This window comes from Molothrus ater, chromosome 23 (assembly GCF_012460135.2).
Source record: "Molothrus ater isolate BHLD 08-10-18 breed brown headed cowbird chromosome 23, BPBGC_Mater_1.1, whole genome shotgun sequence".
NCBI classification, from domain to species: Eukaryota; Metazoa; Chordata; class Aves; order Passeriformes; family Icteridae; genus Molothrus; species Molothrus ater.
Genome location: NC_050500.2, coordinates 4,330,791 through 4,352,123, shown reverse-complemented (window position 1 = coordinate 4,352,123; position 21,333 = coordinate 4,330,791). Strand labels below are relative to the sequence as shown.

The following is a 21,333-nucleotide window of genomic DNA, read 5'->3' as shown; positions in this document are numbered from 1 at the left end:
GGAGACTGTAAAAATAAATGTGATTGCTGGATGAGACTGGCACCTTGCAGAGATGAGCCAGCACAGGCAGAAAACAAAGTTTGCAAGGTACAGAAATCACCACCACAGGGCAAAACCAGCTCTGCTTGAAGGGAACAACTTGTGCAGCCATGGGTGGTGTGACAGCCCTGGGGTCTGAACACAGCCCTAAACCCCTGCAAAGGAGACATTTCCCCTCTGCTTTCTTGGGCCTTCTTCTCCTTTTTGCTGAAGTTTTAAGGAAATCCTTGGTCTCCATGGCAACTGCTGGCTCGTGGCACATGTGGCTGCACGTGGGGACTGGGGACCTTCAAACCCAGGCAGAAACAGAGCCTGGGGCCCTGCTTGCTCCCACCCCTCCATCCCTGCACTTTGGGCACCCAGCTGGCTCCTCTCCTCCCTTCTGTTGGCAGCAGGGTGAAGGTTTGGGAGCAGAGAAGCAATTTCTCATTATTAACGCACTTCATCCACCCAATCCCCATCCTCAGGCCGTTGCCATCCTTCCTTAAGTGTCTGTCTTGGGCAAGGTGGGGAAGTTTCTGCACTGCAAGGATGATCAGGCATGAGAACAGGCTGCCCAGGGAAGTGGTGGATTCACCATCCCTTAGAGTGATCCAAAAGGAGTGGATGTCACACTTGGGGACTGGGCTTAGAGGTGCTCAAGGCACTGCTGGGTCAGTGGTGGAACTGGATGATCTCAGAGGGCTTTCCCATCCTAAATGATTCAGGGATGATTGCTGGTTGCTGAATTCCTCCAGTGGAGCTGGGAACACACCCCAGCAGAGCAGAGGCTCAGGCACTGTGTGTGAAGGTCTTGTCTCTCCTTTGTCCAGCAGTGGCTGCCAAAATTCCCATTGGAAATTAAGATGGTGGGGGGGGTTTTTCTCCCCCTGTAATTCCTCATAATTATCTTATCACTCATTAGCTTTACCCCAAATCCCCTTTTACACTGAGCCCTCCTCCACTGATCACCCACACGATTTAGTGAACAGAAAACCCGAGGAGGAAAACAATCCCAGGCTGGCTGAATAGCCAGTTCCTGCTGAATGCAGAGAGATTTGGGTGTCTGATTCACTCAGACTCCTCCTCCTCCTCTCTGCAAATCCCAGCCTGGCAGTTCCTCTAAGCCTATCCCATGCCAGGCTGAGCCGACTTGGCAGGCACTGGGCTCAGCAGAATAAATTATCCTGGTTTGTTCAGCTCCTTGCACCTCTCCTTGCAGGGATTCACCATTCCTGGGGAGAGGAGGGTGCTGGGCTGCTGGGCTTGGCCTGGGGGTCGTGTCATGATCCCCACACATTGTGGATAAATAATAAATGTCCCACACAAAGCAGCAGCAGAAATCAGGAGTGGCTCCAGCCCTGGGTGAAAGGGGAGGAGGTTTGGGCCATGCAGACCTTCCCAGGAGCCATTCACAGGGCCAGAATGGCTTTGCTTGGAAGGGGCCTCAGGGATCAGCTGGTTCCAGCCCAGTGCCAGCCTGGGGAGATGCCTCCTGCATGGCTGAACGTGTTCTCTGTGCCTTTGGGGTGCATGAACGCAGGGACACCGTGTCCAGCTCCCCCCCAGCCACAGCGTGGGGTGCGCTGGGAGTTCTGCTCCTTTTGCTGTGCCCTCTCTCTCCATTTACTGGCCCTGGGTACCCCCAAAGAGCTTCCTTTACAAAACAAACAAAACAAAACAAAAAACAAACAAACAAAAAAAAACAAAAACAAAAACAAAACAAACAAAAAACAAACCAAAAAAACAATAAAACCCCACACGACAAACAAACAAACAAAAACCCCCAAAAAAACCAAAAACCACAAAAAACCCAGGGAAAAAAAAAAAAAACAAAACCTCAATAAACAAACAAAACCCAAAAACCACAAACAAAAAAACAAAACAAACAACAAAAAAAAACCCTCCACAAAAAAAAACCAAAAAACCCCAAAACCCAACAACAAAAGAAAATTAAGCTAACAGTGTAATGATAATTAGAATATTATCAAAAATAAGGGTATTTATGTTTTTAAAATGAGGTCTTAATTATTTAGCTCCCTTTTTTGGAGCTGTATTAAATCCTCGAGCGCTGCAGTGCCTATTTCAGTGCATCCCCAAGGGCATGTGCCTGCAGTGAGCTGCCAGGTAGGATTGCAGGTAATGAGGCAGAGGTGAGAAACATCCCCTGGTACCTCAGGATAGAAGGAAACCCCACAGGAGAAGGGAATTGCCTCCCAGAAAATGGTTTCATAGCCATGGCTGGTGACCAGCACAGCGGCTGAACTGTCTGGGGGCTCCTGGCTGTTCAATCCCAGGGTTTGTGATGATGGATTCAGGTGGGACAGGAGGCAGATTCCCCAAATCCAGCATAATTATCTCCTCCTTTGGATGAGGGATGGTACAAAAAGGAAAAGGAGGACAAAAAGAGGCACATGATGTGAATTTATTTGCATCTTCCAACAATAATCCAGTCATTCTACCCGGGAAATGCCTGTCCTGCTTAATGCCCCTTTATGCAATTTTTTTTTTTTCATGGTGCCCAAGAATTTGTTTATTTATTAATTTACAATTTTCTTTCGCTGGGGTGGAAAATGAGGGGTAGAAAATGCCATTCTATCTTTTTATTGGATTTTATTGTGATTTATTTTGTAAGCAGTGGCTTGGCTGGGGGTTTTCTGAGCCCCTGGCAGGTGGGAAAATTCCAGGTCCTGAAGTCCCAGAGATCCATTGGAGCAATTCCCAACAGCTCCAAAGCAATTGCTTTTCCTGCATCAAGAAATGGCAGTTGTTGGAGTGGTCACTAAATAAATAATAGTAAAAATTTAATATAAATAATAATAAAGACTAATAAATTAATAAATTAATTAATAATTAATAAATTTGTTGGGATGGTCACTTCCATCCCACCTTTATACCAGCCAGGTCTCCAGCTCCATCCTCAAATGCCCCCAAATCCCAGGCAGAAAACTGTGTAACATTTTGCCTCTTTTGCATAAATTTCATCTGGAAAAGGCAGAATTGTGAGGATTTTGGAATGGGAGCCTTATTTCAGCTTGGCTTGCTAAAAACCATCCTGTTGCTCCGAGTAATTACACAATAAATTTGTGAGAGGGATATAAAGCCATAAAAGCAGTGGTAATGGTTTGCAATTTAATAGCTGAATTGTAAATGAATTTTCCTATAGCAGCTTTAATGCAGTGGGCTGCTACAATTAAGAGAACGTTCTTTGGGGTGCCTTTAATTTTTTGTTGTTGTTGTGAAGTTCAGTGCCATTAATTCCCTGGTTTAAAGAAACCAAATCATTAACCACTTCAAACTGTAAAAGCCAAGTTTGAATTCTTCTGCAGCCAACAAAATTTTGTCCTGGAAAAGGTGTTTTTACCCCATTTGGCTTTGGTTTTTACCCCATTTTATCCCATTTGCCTTTGGTTTTTACTCCATTTTACCCCATTTGGCTCTTGCATTTTCTTATAGTAGTGAGTGTGGGATTGCACCATTTATTGTGTTTATGCCCTTCATCCTCTTTCCATCATCACTCATTTGACATCTCCTGCCATTAGGATGGAAAGATTTGGCCACGCAGGGAGACCCTGCTCACAGCATTTAGCATCTCTTCTTAATTTATTATTTGATAAAGGATCATTTAAATGGGGTATGTGTGCATTGCAGTGCTGTGTCTGTCCCCTTCTCCAGCTTTGGAGCTCTCTGGGCACAGGGGGTCTCTATTTTCTATTTTATCCACTCTGAGGATGCTCTGTGCAGCAACAGAGCCCTCTTATCCCCCCATGCAAGAGCTCATCCCCATCCACAGCTCCCATTCCTTTCCCTTTCCAGCCCTCTGGATTTCAAATATCATTCCCAAGCAGCTCAAGATTTTGGAAATCCTCTCCCTGGAGCAGCACTGCCCCTTCCCACAGCAGTGCCACTGCCAGCTCTTGGTTTTCCTCATCAGGCTCCTCTTCTCCTTCTCACATTCCCCTAATTGCAGCTTTCCACTTCCATGTGTTTCCTGTGTTTGAGGGAAATGCCATGAAATTCAGCATCTGATCTTGGAAGCATCTTTGGGGCAACTGAAATTGTTGCTAATTATTGCTGCTGTGTAATTATTGCTGGTGTGTAATTACCTTGCCAATGCCACCTGCTGTCCCCACAGAGCAGCAGAGCTGGTGCACCAGGGTGTGATACCAGTGCAAACTGACACAGGCAACCCTCCTCTGGATATGGGAGTGATAATTAAAAGGCACATTCATGTGGAAGGTGATGGAGACCTGAACCTGCTCTGAGGGGTGACTCCAAATCCCCTCCTCCCATCCCTGAATCCAGATTAAGGGCAATGTGTAAAAACAGTGCCTGTCCTAATGCAGTTTTCTCTCTTGTGCATCGTTATTGTCATAACTTGAGCCTCAATTTCAGAATTTCAGGGTCTTTTTCATTCCCCAGCCCTTGGCTATTTGTGCAAGGTGGAAACTCCTGCCCCACTCCCAGCAGGGGTTTGACCTTGAATTATTCCTCCATATCCATAAAAAAATCTGCTCCCTCATTGTGTTCCAGGCAGAGAAAAATGATTTAGTGAGGATTGGTCTGGAAGTGCTGGGTCAAGCAGGGGTAGCCTGGCCTTGCTGTGGGGCACAGATCTGTGGGGTGCAAAACAGGGTGTCCCTATTGCAGAAACCGCTGCCCCCCTCTTCAAAAAAACCCCAGAGGTGCCTTTGGGTGAGCTGGGAGCTGCAGCGCCCTGCAGAGCTGCCATGGAGGGTGGGAAGGTGTTAACTGGGGAGCAGGGATGGGATTCCTGCTCAGGAATGGAATCTGCTGGGGGAGGCAGGGCCGTGGGTGCCGCTCCTGGAGCATTCAGAGATGCAGAGGGGGAGCAGGGCAGGGGCAGGAGGGAATGAAGGATCCATTGTGAGGCCCAAAGGCACTGCTGGAATCCAGACTCTGAGTGAGGGATGGAGTCTGTGCCAGAGGACTGCAGACAGTGAAAAAGCTTAAAATGATGCTCCTGATAAACTTTTATTTCTGAACTTTAATCTCTGACTCTCCTGTGTGAACACATCCATGGGAGGTGCTGCCATTCACTGGGTCCACTCAACATGCAGAGAAAACTTAGGAGAAACATTTTGTTTCTGTGCCAGAGGACTGCAGGCAGTGAAAAAGCTCAAAATGATGTTCCTGTTAAACTTTTATTTCTGAACTTTAATTTCTAAACTTTAATTTCTGACTCCATTCCAAGCACCCTGTGTGAATACACCCATGGGAGGTGCTGCCATTCACTGGGTCCACTCAACGTGCTAAGAAAAATTAGGAGAAACTTTTTGTTTCTGTGCCAGAGGACTGCAGGCAGTGAAAAAGCCTGAAATGATGTTCTTTAAAATGATGAACTTTAATTTCTGAACTTTAATTTCTGACTCCATTCCAAGCACCCAGTGTGAGCACACCCATGGGAGGTGCTGCCATTCAGTGGATCCTCTCAACATGCCAATAAGAATTAAGAGAAACTTCTTTGATTTTTCACCCAATGCTTGTTGATGACCTTGAAATTTGCCACCTGCCACATCAGCCAGCCTGGAGAAAGCTGTCCCACCTGTTTGCTGGGGATGGAGGTAATTCCTGTAGCCTGGGACAGTGTTTGAACATCACCCAGCAGAGGAGCATCACAGCCTTTTTATCTAACAAGTGCTTCAACAATATAAATATTTAAGTACAATAAACAATTATGATCAAGTTTCTTGGGTGACTGCACACAGCAAGTGAATTTTAAATTCATTTCCCATGGGTATTGAGTCTTCACATTCACTTTCTGTGGATGTTCATGCTAATAAAACTTCATTGCACAGAAAGAGAACACAAGAGGGATGCAAATATGACAAGGGCAAATTTGTTTGAGAGTTCAAATGAATATTCACCAACTTTTTATTATTTTTAAGTATTCATTCCTATTTGCTATAAAAAGATTATTTTATCTTTATTCTCCAAGCTCAGTGAAGCATGTTTGAGGTATAATATGTATTTTCTTGTACTAATGAAAGATTTGTTACCAGCAAGTACAGAGTGCATTTAAAATGTGCTTTATCTCCAGGAAATGTCACTACTGAACCCACATGAGTTACCACTGTCCTGATTTACATCTCTATTTCAACACATTTGCACCCTAAGGCTGGGATCTCCCTGGTTTTTCCCCCCTTTAAAGCTGCAGATCTCAGATCCAGATCCTGACACCATTATTTTCCTCTGATTTTCCCTGCTAAACTTTCATCTCGTGCTGCCCTCAGTTAGGAGGATGCTGGAGATGTTTTTCCTTCACACAAACTGAGATCCCCTTTGGAAGGACTTGGGGGTCACCGTGGCTCAGTTTTGCCTGAGGCAGAGGGAGCAGAGTTTTGACATCTTCATTTGATTTCTGTCCTGGAATTGAAAGAGATGCAAATTAGCAATAATGAATATTTTCATTAGAAGTGTCTAGACAGTACATCTGAGAACAGGATAATGATACTTCTGCTTTATATAAAAAATTCTGAAGTAGACCCAGGATCTTTTTTTTTTTTTTTTTTTGGTCAGAAAAGATAACATTTATTTTTTAAAAAATGTAATTTAGTGTAAGTGAAATTAGGGTAATTGCTAATTATGTAACTGCAAATGAGGCAGATCTTTATCTTGAGTCAAGCTGCTCTGGTGCAGATTATGAACCGTTACTTTCATGAGATGGCAAAAAATATCAGCAAACCAGTCCTAAGTAATTTCTCATGTTTATCAAGAGCTTTTGGATAGTGAGGGGTGTGAGGCACGAGGGATGGAGCATCACCCCCTCTCATTGCAGGGGTTTTATCACAGAATGGTTTGGGCTAAAAGGGACCTTAAAGCTCATCCAGTTCCACCCCCTGCCATGGGCACAAACACTTTTCAGTGTCTCAGGATGCTCCAGCCTGGCCTTGGGCACTGCCAGGGATCCAGGGGCAGCCACAGCTGCTCTGGGCACCTGTGCCAGGGTTTCACCACCCTCACTCACAGCCAGAATTTCTCCTTAATACCTTCCATATAGATTGGTATCTTTTCCCCTTTTCCATCTTTTCCTTCTGCTGTGTCAGAGAAGCTCCCCCCTCCAGCCCTGCACTCCCCACACCTCAGCCCCCATCTCCATCAGGTTTGAGGTTTTTCCAGGCTCATTGTCCCACCCTGGGCCTCCAGCACCGTGCACTTAACACCCAACAAAACTTCATCCCAGGGTGTTCAGTGGGAACAGGTTTTATTTTCCACGTGCACTGGAAGGAAGTTAATAATACAAAACCCACCCTGGAGTCAAGCACTGCAGAATGAAGTCAGGAACCTCATAGGATAAACACATTATCTCATACAAGCTGCAGTAAGTGGGTATTGGAAAAATTAAATGCACTTGAATAGCTTTGCAGATCTATCTCAGTCCCCATAAAACCTACTGACAGTGAGCAAACACAAGAGCTTGGCAGTTGTCCTGCTTGGTGTAATTGCCTTTGGTGGGTTTTATATCCATCACCTTCTTAAAATCCCTATGCCAACAACCCTGGCAGCTTCTTGTCCTGAGGACTTCGGGGGTGATGGAGATGCTGGTACCCACAGAACCTCCTGCATCCACTGGAGCCTCCCAGCATGATTAGATTTTTCTAAGGAATCCATCCAGGTGTGCTTTTAGAAAAATATTATTAATTTAGCCTTTGGGGGAGGGTGAGGGGGGCATTTCATATCTGCCCTGGCTTTGTCTGAGACCTCTCAGAGTGATCCCTCTGGGGTGGGCAGGCCATGGCACAGGTGCCCAGAGCAGCTGTGGCTGCCCCTGCATCCCTGGCAGTGCCCAAGGCCAGGTTGGATGGGATTTAGAGCAGCCTGGGGTTGTGGAAGGTGTCCCTGCCATGGCAAATAAGCTTTAAGATCCCTTTAAAGGACTTTAAGGCCCCTCCAGTCCAAACCACTCTGATTCTATGATAAAAAATCAGCTTTCCCCTGGCCGCCTCCTGCTCCACCAAGCAATCATTTGAGGGCATCTCCCTGTTCCCTGGAGAAAACTTCCCCATTTTCATGAAAAGCTATTAATATAAATAATATTAATAAGCCTCACCTGCATCAGCAGAAGATGATGCTCCAAGCCTTCTCTCAGGAGGCCTGAGCTCCTGCTGGCACTGCAGCTGGTGACCAGGGGGACCCCTCTGGGAGCACAGATTGCTCCCAGCAGCAGCTGGAGGGACCTGGGTCTGCCTGTGGCAGCTCACAGCTGATCAGTTCTACCATTTTTCTATCTACCATTATTCCCCAAAGTGGAGGAAGGGATCAGGGAGCTGTGGCAGCCTGGATTCCCCCCAGCCACGTTTGGGGAGTGATGCTGCTGGCTGGGAGGTGGCTGGGATGGAGCCTGGCTCTGCACAGCCCTTCCCTGGGGCGAAAAAAAAAAGCAGAAAATGCAGCAGTAATGGGAACTATCTGAGATTATTTTAACTGTCAGATATCAGAAGCAAAGTAAAATGCCCAAATGAGTTGACAGCAGCTCAATTTGATCCCTGCCACGAACTGACTTAGAGCCCAAATTTTTCAGAGGCTGATAATCACCTTGGAATTGATTTTGCACCAAGATACTTTATCACATGTATTTGGTGTGCTTTGATGGGTTTTTTTTTAAGAAGTAATCTATGTCAAAGTTAAACAGACTTTATTAGAAGACACATGTTCCCTGCCCTTCTCAGGCTGGGTGTTCCTTTAGGGTGAATCATGGAGAGATGAGGGAATTGCTGGGTGTTCCTTTAGGGTAAATCATGGAGAGATGAGGGAATTGCTGGGTGTTCCTTTAGGGTGAATCATGGAGAGATGAGGGAATTGCTGGGTGTTCCTTTAGGGTAAATCATGGAGAGATGAGGGAATTGCTCCTGATTTAAGTGGAAAGCCTTGCTCTGTTTCAGGGCTGCAGGTGCCCTCTGCCTTGGTCACACCCTGCTCCAGCCCAGCTGCTCCTCAGTTTCCCCATCCTTTGGGATGACACCTGCAGTATCCTCCTGCCTAACCCAAGAAAAAGAACATTTGTGAATTTTCTGATGTAGGGGGATTTCTCTCACTCCTGGGAAAGTGCTATTTTTGTCAGGGTAGCCAACTTGTGGTACAAACCCTTAAAGAGATGAACATCAGTACACTCCAAGCTCCACATTCACAGAATCAAGGGATCCATACTGACACCTTAAAACATGACTGTAATTAAAGTAACATGTAGATGTAGAACATATAATGCCAAATTTTCAGCTGCCTTTTCAATGCTGAAACTTTATCTGGGCGTATTTTTAGGTCTTTCACAGGTTAGTGGGGAATGTAATTATAGGTTTGTATGCAATACAGGATTAGTCCACCCTGCTGGCAGCATTTTGGATAAAACCAGGGAAAATGGAGGGCAAGGCTATTTTTATTGTTCCACAGTCCCAGCACATTCTTGTGAAAATATTGTGAAAGAGACTGGTCCCCAAACCAGGTGTGACCCAGGCTTGGTGCCACTGACAGAACCAGGGAGAGTGATGGCATTGGGAGCAGAACCTGTGTTCTCTCACCTGAAGGAAAAGGGAAGGACTAAATTAAGTTTCACTTTTGTCTGGATTGGGCTGTTTTGTCCCTGAAACGCCTGTGGGAATTTTGTGGATGCTCCTGTGCTCCCTGCCTGCCCAATGGGGGACAGGGTCCTGTGCATGTTAAAACCCCTCTCTGTTACAATCTGAACTTCTCCATTTCTGAATTAAGTTTAGGATTATTTTACAGTGCTGAGCCACCCTAGAGGTCTTGTCTTTCAGTTACTTGACAAATATTGCAATAAAAAAATCACATTTTCTCTGATGCTATTGTATTTGTGGGGTGCCCCACCAATGGAAGGAATGATGGATCTGACTCCACGTTCTCAGAAGGTTAATTTATTATTTTATGATCTATATTACATTAAATAATACTAAACTAAACTGTACTAAAGAATACAGAAAGGATACTGACAGAAGGCTAAAAAGATAATAATGAGAACTTGTGAATCTTTCCAGAGTCCCTGACACAGCTTGGCCCTGATTGGCCAAAGAGTGAAAACAACTCCCAGCAGAATCCAATGGAACAATCACCTGTGGGTAAACAACTTCCAAACACATTCCACATGAGCACAACACAGGAGAAGCAAATGAGATAAGAATTGTTTTCCCTTTTCTCTGAGGCTTCTCAGCTTCCCAGGAGCAGAATCCTGGGCAAAGGGGTTTTTCAGAGAATGTGAATGTGACATGATGCTCCAGCTGACCCTTCCCTGCCCTGTGGCCCCTGTTCCCAGTTTTGTTTCCTGGGAAGGGAGCAAAGTGCTGCTCTTCCACTGCTTCTGCCCGTGGTGCTTATTGCCACAGCTGAAACAGATGGGTACAAATCTTTATTTCTGCCTCCTGCCCAAATGAGGACGGTGATTTTACCTGTAATCCATCAGGCTAAAGCAGTTGGAGGGTCATGAAAATGCAAAGGCTCCGAGTTTCAGCGTGCCTCTGCTAATGTCAAATCTTCATGGGAATTGACTTCCCAGGACAAAGGAGCTGTCAGATGAGTGCTGATGCTCCATTAATGGCAGGGTAGGGTGACCCACCCCTGCGTGTCGGCATTGTTGCTGAGGGAAACACAGAGACAAACCCATAATCACCTTTCCTGCATCTCTCCCACTAACACCTCATTTAAGTATATATTTGTCTGCTGATTGATCACAGGATTTTTTTCACAGCACACATTATCCTGCTGAGTGCTTCACATCCTCACTATTCATTGAAGTTTCCACATGATGCTCACCACAGAACAGGAGGCAAATTGGGGCTGCAAAGATAATTCTCCACAGAGTCCCCATCCCCACCTTCCCAAGAGGACAGGGAAATTTGGGGATCAGCAGCACTTGATCTCCCAAACCACCCTGGCAGTTCTGAAAAAGCCCAACCAAAGCGCCTTAATTTGTGATGAGGAAAAGAGAGGAAATTGCATTTAATTCAGACTTCACCTGAACTGACAGGATGGGGGGAATGGCTTCCCACTGGCAGAGGGCAGGGTTACACTGGATATGAGGAAGAAATTCTTAACTGGGAGGGTGGGGAGGCCCTGGCACAGAGCAGCTGTGGCTGCCCCTGGGTCCCTGGAAGTGCCCAAGGCCACTGCTTGGAGCAGCCTGGGACAGTGGAAGGTGCCCCTGCCCATGGCAGGGTGTGGAACCAAGTGGTCCTTAGGGTCTCTACCAGCCCAAAGGACTCTAAAACTGCTCCTGGGTGGGGATTTCTGGAGTGGAGACCACCATAAATCAAAGGTATTTTGCAGGACAGCAAAATGATCGCAGCACATCATCACCACTGTCTCTATCTACCATGAAAGGGAGCACTTCACACATAGTTTGCAGTGGAGAATGTGTTAAAACAGGAGGATGAACCAGAGTTAATTTTTTGTCAAGGTTTATAGATTGACTGGTGAGGTGACAGCAGGGTCATCTTGGAGATGGCTGCAGCACATCAACCCTGCTTGAAGGTGTGAGTTGTAATGGCTTAATCCACCCTTCAGTCCCAGGGACCAAGCCCAGGCAGGTGGGAGATGCACAACAGTTCATCAGCAAGGAGAAAACACCCCAAACTGGCACTGAACCCAAAAGGTTTGTGTTTAGCAGAGACCCTGAACCTCCTGGGTAATCTGTCTTGGATAAGAAAGCAGAACCCAAAAAATGTTCAAAGCTTTGTGTGCATTGCAGAGAGAGCTCATCACTGAGGCTGATACCTGCTCATGCAGAGCTGGCTGCTGACAATAAACATTTAAACACAGACTGAGCACACCCAGATTCATGGACTGCTGTAATTCATTAAACAAATGTTGGGTTTAATAGCCCCGTGTCCAAAGCTGGTGCCATGGATGTGCTCAGCTGTGAAATATGCTGTGGAAGTCATTGGTTTGCAAAGGGGTCTAGAAATCTGCTTTCTATTAACATAAAATGGGTTTACAGCAGAAAAATCTCTGGGATCACATTTTTCTCTCAATTATCCCTTCTCAGTGGGATTCCTTGAGGTTTGTGCTGGGTAACTGAGATGTGTCTAAGCTGGGGGGTTTGGAGCTGGGGTTTGTTTTGATCCATTAAGCTTGTATCTCGCCACAGTGATGTAATTCCCCCAGTCTGAGACACTTTATAAACATTAATGGGTTTGTTTTCATGGTCCCCAGGGATGTGCAGCACAGGAAGGTCGCCAAGACCATTTTACCCTCACAGAAGGAGAGATGGGGAAATGTGGCAAGGGGAGAAACAGAATACTCACTCAAATTTTAAACCTGTCCATCCTCAGCTGTGTTTAATTCAGTTTTAAGAACTTATAAGTTAGCAACTATAGTTTAGTTATACATTTTATTAACTAATAAGTTATTACAGCAGCATCACATCAGCAAGGTTTGCATAAAGATGCTGCTGAGGAAGCTGAGGAAGGAAAGAGTTGGTGCTCTGTATTTTACGAGTGAGAGGGGTGTAAAATGCATTTATAAATACATCTTTGCAGAGGGAAAAAAAATAGTAGATATTAACAACTGCTGTAGCTTTGATGGGAATCATTTAGTGGAGATGTGCTGGAAGAGACTCTGGAACGTGGGCCTGGCTGTGCATTTCCTGGGGATTGCTGCTGAAGTTGCTGCTCTCTTGGACTGGATTTTCTTGGTGATAAACAGCCATAGAGATGCCTCTGGTGATATTTGGAAAGGGCCAATTGGAAGCTGGCCCTACAGCATGCCAGGGCACAACAAACCTGAGGCACAGATCAAAAATCCCATTTTGGAGATGCTTTTCCCATCACAGAGGGTCCATTTTTGAGGATGTACTGAAAGAAGCTGGTGATACTCACAGCTCTTTCAGCTGGGAATTGTTCCTGCAAACAGAGATACATGGAGCAGATGAGAAATTAATGTAAATATACAGACAGAAGGCAATTTTTTTTGGAGGAAGTGAGGCAGAGGCAGATAAAAAGCGATCAGCAGAATTTACATAAGCCTTCCCCATCACAGAGGTCATCATTCTGCAGGATGACACATGGAAATTCATTTTTATTAAATTCTGGATGATTATTTAATTGGAAAAAGAAGGATTTAATTGAATCAAGTCAAAGGGCCCTATTAGATTACATTCAACCTTAACACAGAAGGCTTTTCCCATTTAGTTAAACTAGTTCCTTTGCATATTGTACATATTAAACTATAAAAAGTGGTAATCTGAATAGCAAATTAAAGGGTTTGGAAGGCCTGAATGGTGCTCATGTGCTTCTCAACCCTTTTTCATCTTCTAAATCTTCTCATATTCCCTTTACTGCACTCCTTAGGTTGTAACAAGAGCGAAGATGAGGGGTGGAACTCTCAAATCTTCCTCTATCCCTGCTTATTCCATTTACACACTCTTGAGGAATGGCCTGCCTGGATGTGATGGCACTGCCAGAACACATTGCCCAAAACTGAGGGCGTTTTCCGGATTTTCAAGGCTCCCCTTGCAGCACCTGAGCAGATGCTGAGTGTGGTAAGGTTGAATGAAGATTTGTGACTTCCTGGCATTGGCTCAGGTTTCCCTTGTGTCCTTAGGAAGTATTCCCAATCTCTTCATGCCTCATCTACATGGCCAGGGACTCCCATCCCTTTGGGACACAGACTCCTTGCAGAGCTGTCAACTTCCTGGTAAAAGCTGGAATTAAAAAAAAAAAAAAAAATTAAAAAAGCATCATCAAAGCAATTTTGGGAAATAATATGTTTCTAATTTTGTGTCTTTAATTAGCTTTTCATTTCAATTCTTTCTTAATTTAAAACTAAAAGGAGTAGGGGATGGAGGCATAATTAATTTCCTAAAGTTTCATTTCATCCTAATTTTGAGGTTTCCAGCAAAGGCTTGGCCTTCTGACTGGGAGCTGGCACAACCCAGCTGGGTTGGGAATGCCCCATCCTTGTGCCTTTCCTCTGGCTGATATTGCTGGGACACTCTGTGCTCCTTCCAGGAGGAAGCTCAGAGAAATCAAATTCTGCTCTGAGAGACTGAAATCAATTTTAATGGATCCAGCTGTTCCCCAGTAAGGATAAGAGGAGGCATGGGAAAGGGGAGAAAAACTTCCAAGATCTCTTCAGGGGATTTCAGGAAGGCTTGAAAGTAGTAAGGAAAGTTTTTAGAGTGAGGTTTTTAACTTACCCATGAGGCCACAGCCAACTTTAGGACACATTTTTTAAATAACCACGTGCTAATGTAGAAATTCTCTTTGTCAGTAAATTTAAAAAATTCCAGTTCTGACAGTGCAGCAACTCAAGCAGTCTATTATTAAAGTTAGATTGAGTAAGAAACATCATTTGGAATTTGCCTTAGCAGCTAAATGGGTTCTTGGAAGGTTCAAATCAGCTTTAACCTGATTTTTTTATGATAAAAAAAAAACGTGCTGGTACTTTAAAGCCAAGTTCCTTTTTGCTGAAGCTTTACTTTTATTCAAGTGCAATGAGGAAGTTTTGCATATACAGTACTGGGATTGCACACTCAGGTTATCTGGTTACATACATAATTCTCCCATTTGCAAACACAGTTTGCAGCACATGCTCATGCAAATTAGGTATGAAACTGGGCATTTATCTTGATTAGAATTCGGTTGCTTTATATACTTGCAGAACCTTATCTCATTCAGGGATGGCTGTAGAGATGATGGAGAAAGAATTTCAAAAATTGCACTTATTCTCCTTGTGGGTTGTTTGTTGGCCCTCTGGGAATTCATTAAGGAAAACTGATATTCTGAGTGCCCTGGTGCAGCACCCAGCTTGGGCTGCAGACACTGCTGGAAACTCCCTGCCAGAAATAATTGTCCCTTGCAAAAGCCACTGTACCATTTCATGGAATAATTGCTACATTTTCTCTGTTTTACAATATCCAGACGGATTGATCCAGATGGATGTAAGGACTCGATGCCACTTGGCAAGGACTCATTCCTTTTGACTCTTGGAGAGCTGGTTGTACCCAGCACCCAGATCAGACCTGAGGTTTTGGGGGATCCAGGCTGCTCTTGTTGATGGTTTTCAGCAGACTGACACAGCAGATTTTCCCCATTTCTGTCCCCAGAAGCTGCCTGGGCACTCTGCACACAGAGAGCTCCTGCAGAGCCCCATCCTGCAGCCCCTGGGTGTGTGGGATGGTGATGTGCTCCTGCTTTACCTCAAGTCCAGCCTCTCCCGGAGCCATCCCTGCAGCTCTCAGGAACAGCAGCCCTTTCCTATCCTTTTCACTGCATTTTGAATCAGGGCTCTGCAGTGCCAGTGCTGCACAAGGACACCCTGAAGTTCAAAGAACTGCCCCAAATTCTCAGCTTGTTCAGCCAAAACCCTGAATTTAGGCAAATATCAGAGGGTTTAGCAAATTGTGCTGGGCTTTACTCACAGGTCATGATTTTCTCTGACTTCCCCCTAACAAGAGTCCTGGCTCCTCACTGTGCATCCCACACCACTCCTGTTTCTGTGAGGCTCCCACCCCACTGCCATGGGGGCTCCTGCCCAGCTCCTAAACCCATTTGTGAACTTTTCCAGGTACAGGTGGCTCAGGTGACAGCTCCCAGCATGGCTGCCTGCAGATTTGGGATGCAGGGATGGAGTGGGGAGGTACAACCACGTGGGCCATGGTCTCCAAAGCATCCCTGTCTGTGGGGCTTGGTGTGGTGGAAGGTGTCCCTGCCCACGGCAGGGTGTTGGAATGAGACAATCTTTAAGGTCCTTTCCAACACAAATCACTCTGTAATTCTACAATTTCACTTCAGTGAGGATGAAGCCATCTGCAGGGCTGCCAGGGGCAGGGTGGCAGCTCTGCAGGCTTGCTGCAGCCCTGGCAAACACACAAGAGGATCCCTCTGAGGGATGGATAAGGCACAGGGAAACATCCGCGCTCCCTCTAGCAGTCGCCAGCGAATGGATGAAACCAATAATTCTCGATTTTTCACCCTGGGTTCGTGCCACGTGAACCGCCACTGTCAGAGCTCCTGCACTAGCACTGCTGCAGTGCTGACAGCGCTCAGGTGGCTCTTTCCCCCCCCGCCCCAAAATCCTTCGGGGCGATTTTTGGAGCCCGTTTTCCTCCACCTGCTGCAGGCAGCTGCCGGGCACGGCCACGCTCGGGGTGAACCCGGGCTCAATTGGCAGAGCGGTTCCTCGCTGGTGCCATTGTGAGCTCGCCGCGGGCACTGCAGCATCCCCGCAGCACCCCTCAACTTCCCGGGGGGGGTCTCGCTCCCGGCGCGGCGCGGGCACCGCAGGCTCCCCCCGCTCCTCACGGGCGGGACCCGCCCGCCGCAGCCGCGCTCCCTCCGCGGATGCCCTCGGCCGAGCTGCCATCGCCTCCGGCACGGCCCTGCCCGGGCTGCCGGGGGGGGCAACAGGTAGGGGGTACCCCCACCCCCCGCACAACCTGTTTCTCTTGTACCCCCTGCGCACAGCCCCCCCTCTTTCCTCTGCACACCCCTCGCAGAGCCCCTCTGCCCTCCCCTTCTCCCCTCCCTTTGTCCCCCTTGGCAAAGCCCCCTCCCCTTGCGCCGCTCCCCCTTCCCCTCCGGGATCCCCCTCCCCTTTGTCCCCCCGGCAGAGCCCCCCTCGCACCCTCCCAGCCCCCTCCCCTGGCGCCGCCCCCTCGCACCGCCCACTCCCCTCTCGCTGCTCCCCTCCAGCAGCCCCTGCCCCCCTGCCCAGCCCGGCACAGCCCCCTGCCCGCCCCCCCCCCGCCGCTCCCTCTCTCACCTCGCTCTCTCTCTCTCTCTCTCTCTCCTCCTCTTCCTCCCTCCCCCCAGGCCAAAATCCTGCACATGATGGACGACAACAAGCAGCTGGCGCTGCGCATCGACGGGGCGCTGCAGGCGGCGGGCCAGGAGGTGACGGCGCTGCGCGCCGAGCTGGCGGCCACCGGCCGGCGCCTGGCCGAGCTGGGCAGCGACCCGGCCATGGAGCACGGCCCGCACGGCGCTCAAGGTGGGTCCCGCCGCGGGCAGGGGGCGAGGGGGCTGCGGGCAGCCACGGGGGGACACTCCCGGCCGCCGCCTCCGCTCGGTGTTATTGTCCATTGTTTATTTTTGGGGGTGCCCGGCGCGTCCCGTTGCGGGTTCCCCGCTGGGCTCGGAGCAGGGTCCGTCCCTGCCGCGCTGGGCTCCAGCAGCCCCGGCATGAGGAGGGACCCCCCGCCCCAAATGCTCACAGCCCCCCGCATCCTCCCGCCACCATCACCGCCCCCGAGGTTCCCATCCCCTCGCCGCACCCCGCCCCGAGGTTCCCCCCGGCCGGCTCTCCCCGGTAATCCCGCGCCCTCAGCCGGTTTCGTAATTCGGTAGGAAAGCAGCCATGTTACCGCCGCGATCCGCGCTCCGCGCTCCGGCCCCGCACGGAGCCCCGGCCCCGGGGCTCGGACCGGCTCGGGGCTCGGACCGGCTCGGGGCTCGGGCTGCGGGGCTCGGACCGGCCCGGAGCTCGGACCGGGCTGCGGGGCTCGAACCGGCTTGGAGCTCGGACCGGGCTGCGGGGCTCGAACCGGGCTGCGGGGCTCGGTCCGCGCCCGGAGCCCACGCCGAGCCCCGACACCCCCGGCACGGGTGTAGGGGGTAGGCTCGGACAGCCCCTGTGCCAGGCACACGCCCCCTCTGCCCCCCTATCCCTGAAAAGTTGTCTCCGGAAAGCGGGGTGCAGGGGGAGCGGGAAGAGACTTTGTGTGGTGCTTAAGGAACTGAGCCCGAATCGCTCCTGTAGTACTCGTGGTGCTCTCGCCAGACTGAAATTCAGTTTCCTGTTAATCAAAGTGTGTTGCCATCGCTGATACGTTTTTATTTGAATGCTTTTGTATTTTAGGGTTTATATTTCCCAAATAATTACGGGCTTGCATGACAGTTTACTCCGAGCAGCCTTGATGTCAGAACAAAAATAGTGCGAGCCCTCCCCTTTCCCGATAACTGAATTTACACCTGTGTGATAAAAACGTCAGTAGCTGTTATTTACTCGTTACTTATTTACTGTATCCCTTGGTAGGGTGGTTCGGCGCTATTTTAAATAACAGTTGCATTTTGATGAAGCTCTTTAAGGGTAGCATAGCGTTTGGCGGGGCATAGCTGCTGCCGGCAGGATGTAATCATGGAATTACAGAATCATAGAACACTTTGGGTTGTAAAGGATCATAAAGATCATCTTGTTTCACCCCCCCTGCTACGGCTGGAACTGATTGGATTGATTTGCCGGTGTGTTGTTGTTCGTGGCAAACTGACTTAGAGGGATTAATTAGTGGTTTTATTCCATCCAGCTTGTGTTTCACTGTTTTGGTAGTGGGGGTGTGGGGTGTGAATTCCACTCACCCGGCTGAGCTTCCCGGTGGCTGTGGGGATGTAGGAAGTGAAGTTACCTGTGTGGCCAGGGATTTTCTGAAATGCAGAGGCTGGGATCATCTCAGCCACCCTCTGCTGTACACCACAGCCAGGCTACTGAGGCTCTTTTGCTTTTATAAAAATCTGCTGAAAGGGCAGAAGGAGATGCCAGCCTCCATCCCTCCCGGTGGAGCTGGGGCATCAGGAATGCAGATGGTGACACGATGTACAGGGCATGCATGTGGAAATGCAGGCTTGCAGCCAGGAAAGCAGGTAAAACCCTTCAGCTGCTCGTGCTCACACTGATTTCTGTAGGTGTGTTCAGTGTTTGCTTTCGTTTCCTCTCCAGGACACTTCTGGGGAGATGCACGTTTCTGCAGCGGGTCCTGGCAGGGGACAGGGGGGTGTGTTCTCTGAGGTCAGGGCTTTTTTTGTTTTCCTCAGAGGTTTTCTAATCTGTTGAGTGATGAAAAAAACTCCTCTTTGTGTTCCTTTACTATCAGCATGCTGGAAAACAGTTGGTGCCCTGTAAAGGTGCCAAAGAAATGTGCTCAGTTCCCCAAAGCCTGCGTGTTTCTGCTTATAACTCTGATTACACCTGCTTCGGAGTTGTGGGGTCCCTGTGATGGGGGAAGGGGGAAGAATGGCCTCACCCTCAGCTGGGTGGGAGGGTGGTACCTGCAGCTGAAGTTTCTGGAGGGTTTGGTCCCACTCTGAAAGCTGAGAAATTTGGCTCAGCACGCTGATGACTCGCAGTGAGGAGAAAGGACGCTGCCACAGCAAGGTGTGACTCCATGGCCTCGTGGCTGTGAATGAGTCTTTGTCTTCCCCCATGAATTTAATAAGCTGTTATTAACACTGTGATGTATGCAGCCCTGTGCCACTGGTGTTGTAACAGAAGTCAATCAGTTCAGTGTAAAATCGTATCTAAAGAGTGTTTTGTCTGTCATGCTTCGGAAGGAAAAGGGGGAGAGTACTTGATCTCTGCAAAACCCACTGAGTAGATTCACTCTGCTTTGTGTTTCCTCCCTAAGTTTGGTACTATTGTTTATATGCTGCCATAAATGCTCTCCTACATCACTCTGTGTTTGTGTAGACAGGCCCAAGATATCTATAGTGAGCCATATGCTTTTCCTCAAGCATTTTGAGACGACGTTCAGAAGGATGGGGTGAAAACAAGAATCTCTGAATAGCTCTGCTGTTGTGTGTCTCCTAAGTAGGAGGGCTGCCAAGCTGTTTGATTTATGCAAATGCATTAAAGGCAGGCAGGAGGATGGGGAATAGGGTGGCAGCCTGCAAGTGCAGATTTGGGGTGTGCTGGTGATGCTCAGTGGCAGGTGGGTGCCTGGTAGGGTCTGCTTTGGTCCAGGAGGAAAAGCCTGTGCTGGAATCATCAGGTCCCTTTGCTTACAGAATCCCAGAATGGTTTGGCTTGGAAGGAACTTTAAAGATCATCCAGTTCCAACCCTCTGCCACAGGCAGGGACATCTTCCACTATCCCAGGGTGCTCCAGTCCCCATCCAGCCTGGCCTTGGACACTTCCAGGGGTCATGGGGCAGCCACAGCTGCTCTGGGCACCCTGTGCCAGGGCCTGCCCACCCTGACAGGGGAGAATTCCTTCATGTGGTGGGCAGGAGCTCAGGGTCACAGTGCTGCCAGCAGCTGCTCCAGGTCAGTCCCAAGCTGGATGGAAGGAGGTGTGTGTCTCTGTGCCACGCTCAGTCGGTAATTAATACTGAGTATGTCAGATGTGTTATTTGTGTAATTATGGTGCAGCTTGAGACAGCTGGAGGTAATAACTCTGCCCCTTTTGTGCACTCTGAGACATTTTTTCTGCTACAATGTGCTATTTTTGCCATGGCAAGGTATGTTTTGAGGGCCTCTTTTCCATAATTTTAATCAAAACTGAAAGAATTCTGCGAAGAGGGGGAGCAGGATGGTGGGTGTGCGTGGGTAGGCAGGAATGGAACTTGTACATTGTTACAGTCCTTAGCCTAAGTGTTAATCATTCAAACCTCTCAGCCCTGACAATCTCTTTTAACCAGTGAGTTAGCTGGGAAAAGTATTTTGGCTGCAGCCTCTGTCTAAACTTGGATGCAGATCAGGGTGGAAATCAATACTTCATGTCCCCAGCTTTTAGCACAGCAATTACAGGCAGCACTGGTAACATCTCTGCAGCTGTGTGTCAGCACCCTCGTGTTGGAATCCCTGCTTGAATTTGTACTGCTTGAATTGATTGTGAGCAAGGGATGTGCCCAGTGCTCTGGGGGGGGATGCTGGTAATGAGAGGGGGATGCAGCAGAGCATTGCTGTGGAGGGTCCATGCTGAGCTGTGACCCCTGTCCATGCTGGCTGCACCTCTGGGCTTTTTGCTTTCAGAACCTACAGAATCACAAGGCTGGGAGAGACCTTCAAGATCATGGGGTCCAACCCAGCCCCAACACCTCAACCAAACCCTGGCACCCAGTGCCACATCCGGGCTTTGTTAAACACACCCAGGGATGGGGACTCCAGCACCTCCCTGGGCAGCCATTCCAGAACTTTATCACCCTTTCTGTGAAAACTTTTTCCTAATATCCAACCTGTATAATACACCTGTTTTTTCAGCAGTTTGGTTTCCAGCAACATCTGTGTGGAAAACTGAAGTCTGGTGGTGCCTTGCCATGCTGCATCAGGCGTTTGGTCCGTTCAGCCTCGTGTTTTTGCTTTAGTCTCCTTCCCACATTAAATGGAAAACACCTTAATTAATTAATGTTGGTAAAGTGCTTGAAGATGTAACACGCAATCAATGGCTAAGTGTTGTTAATAACACCTCACTCAGCCTTTGGTTTATCTCAGTTCTGATTTCAGAGTGGTGCTGGCACGCTGAGATCACTGGCTCCTGGCCTGTGGTGGTGAGGATTGGTGGTGTTTGCCATGGATGCTGCCAGAATTCAGCTGGGGATGGGGCAGGAGCTGCACCCTGCTCCTGCAATAAATAAAG

The 21,333-nt window shown here is 48.3% G+C and overlaps 1 protein-coding gene and 1 long non-coding RNA gene across 2 annotated transcripts in view; one reads left to right on the top strand and one right to left on the bottom strand.

Annotated features, from left to right (window-relative positions):
* The window catches only part of KAZN (kazrin, periplakin interacting protein), a 228,743-nt gene that overhangs the window by 115,568 nt on the left and 91,842 nt on the right, over positions 1 to 21,333 (top strand). Inside the window, exon 3 of the mRNA XM_036396300.1 lies at positions 16,800 to 16,977. Within this exon, the coding sequence (XP_036252193.1) occupies positions 16,800 to 16,977 (178 nt within the window). The remainder of the gene's footprint in view (positions 1 to 16,799; positions 16,978 to 21,333) is intronic.
* Positions 12,358 to 17,061, bottom strand: LOC118694950 (uncharacterized). The gene is made up of 2 exons (XR_004981491.1): positions 16,750 to 17,061; positions 12,358 to 13,687 (listed from the first exon to the last, which is right to left on the bottom strand). It is a non-coding gene; the product is annotated as an uncharacterized LOC118694950 (long non-coding RNA).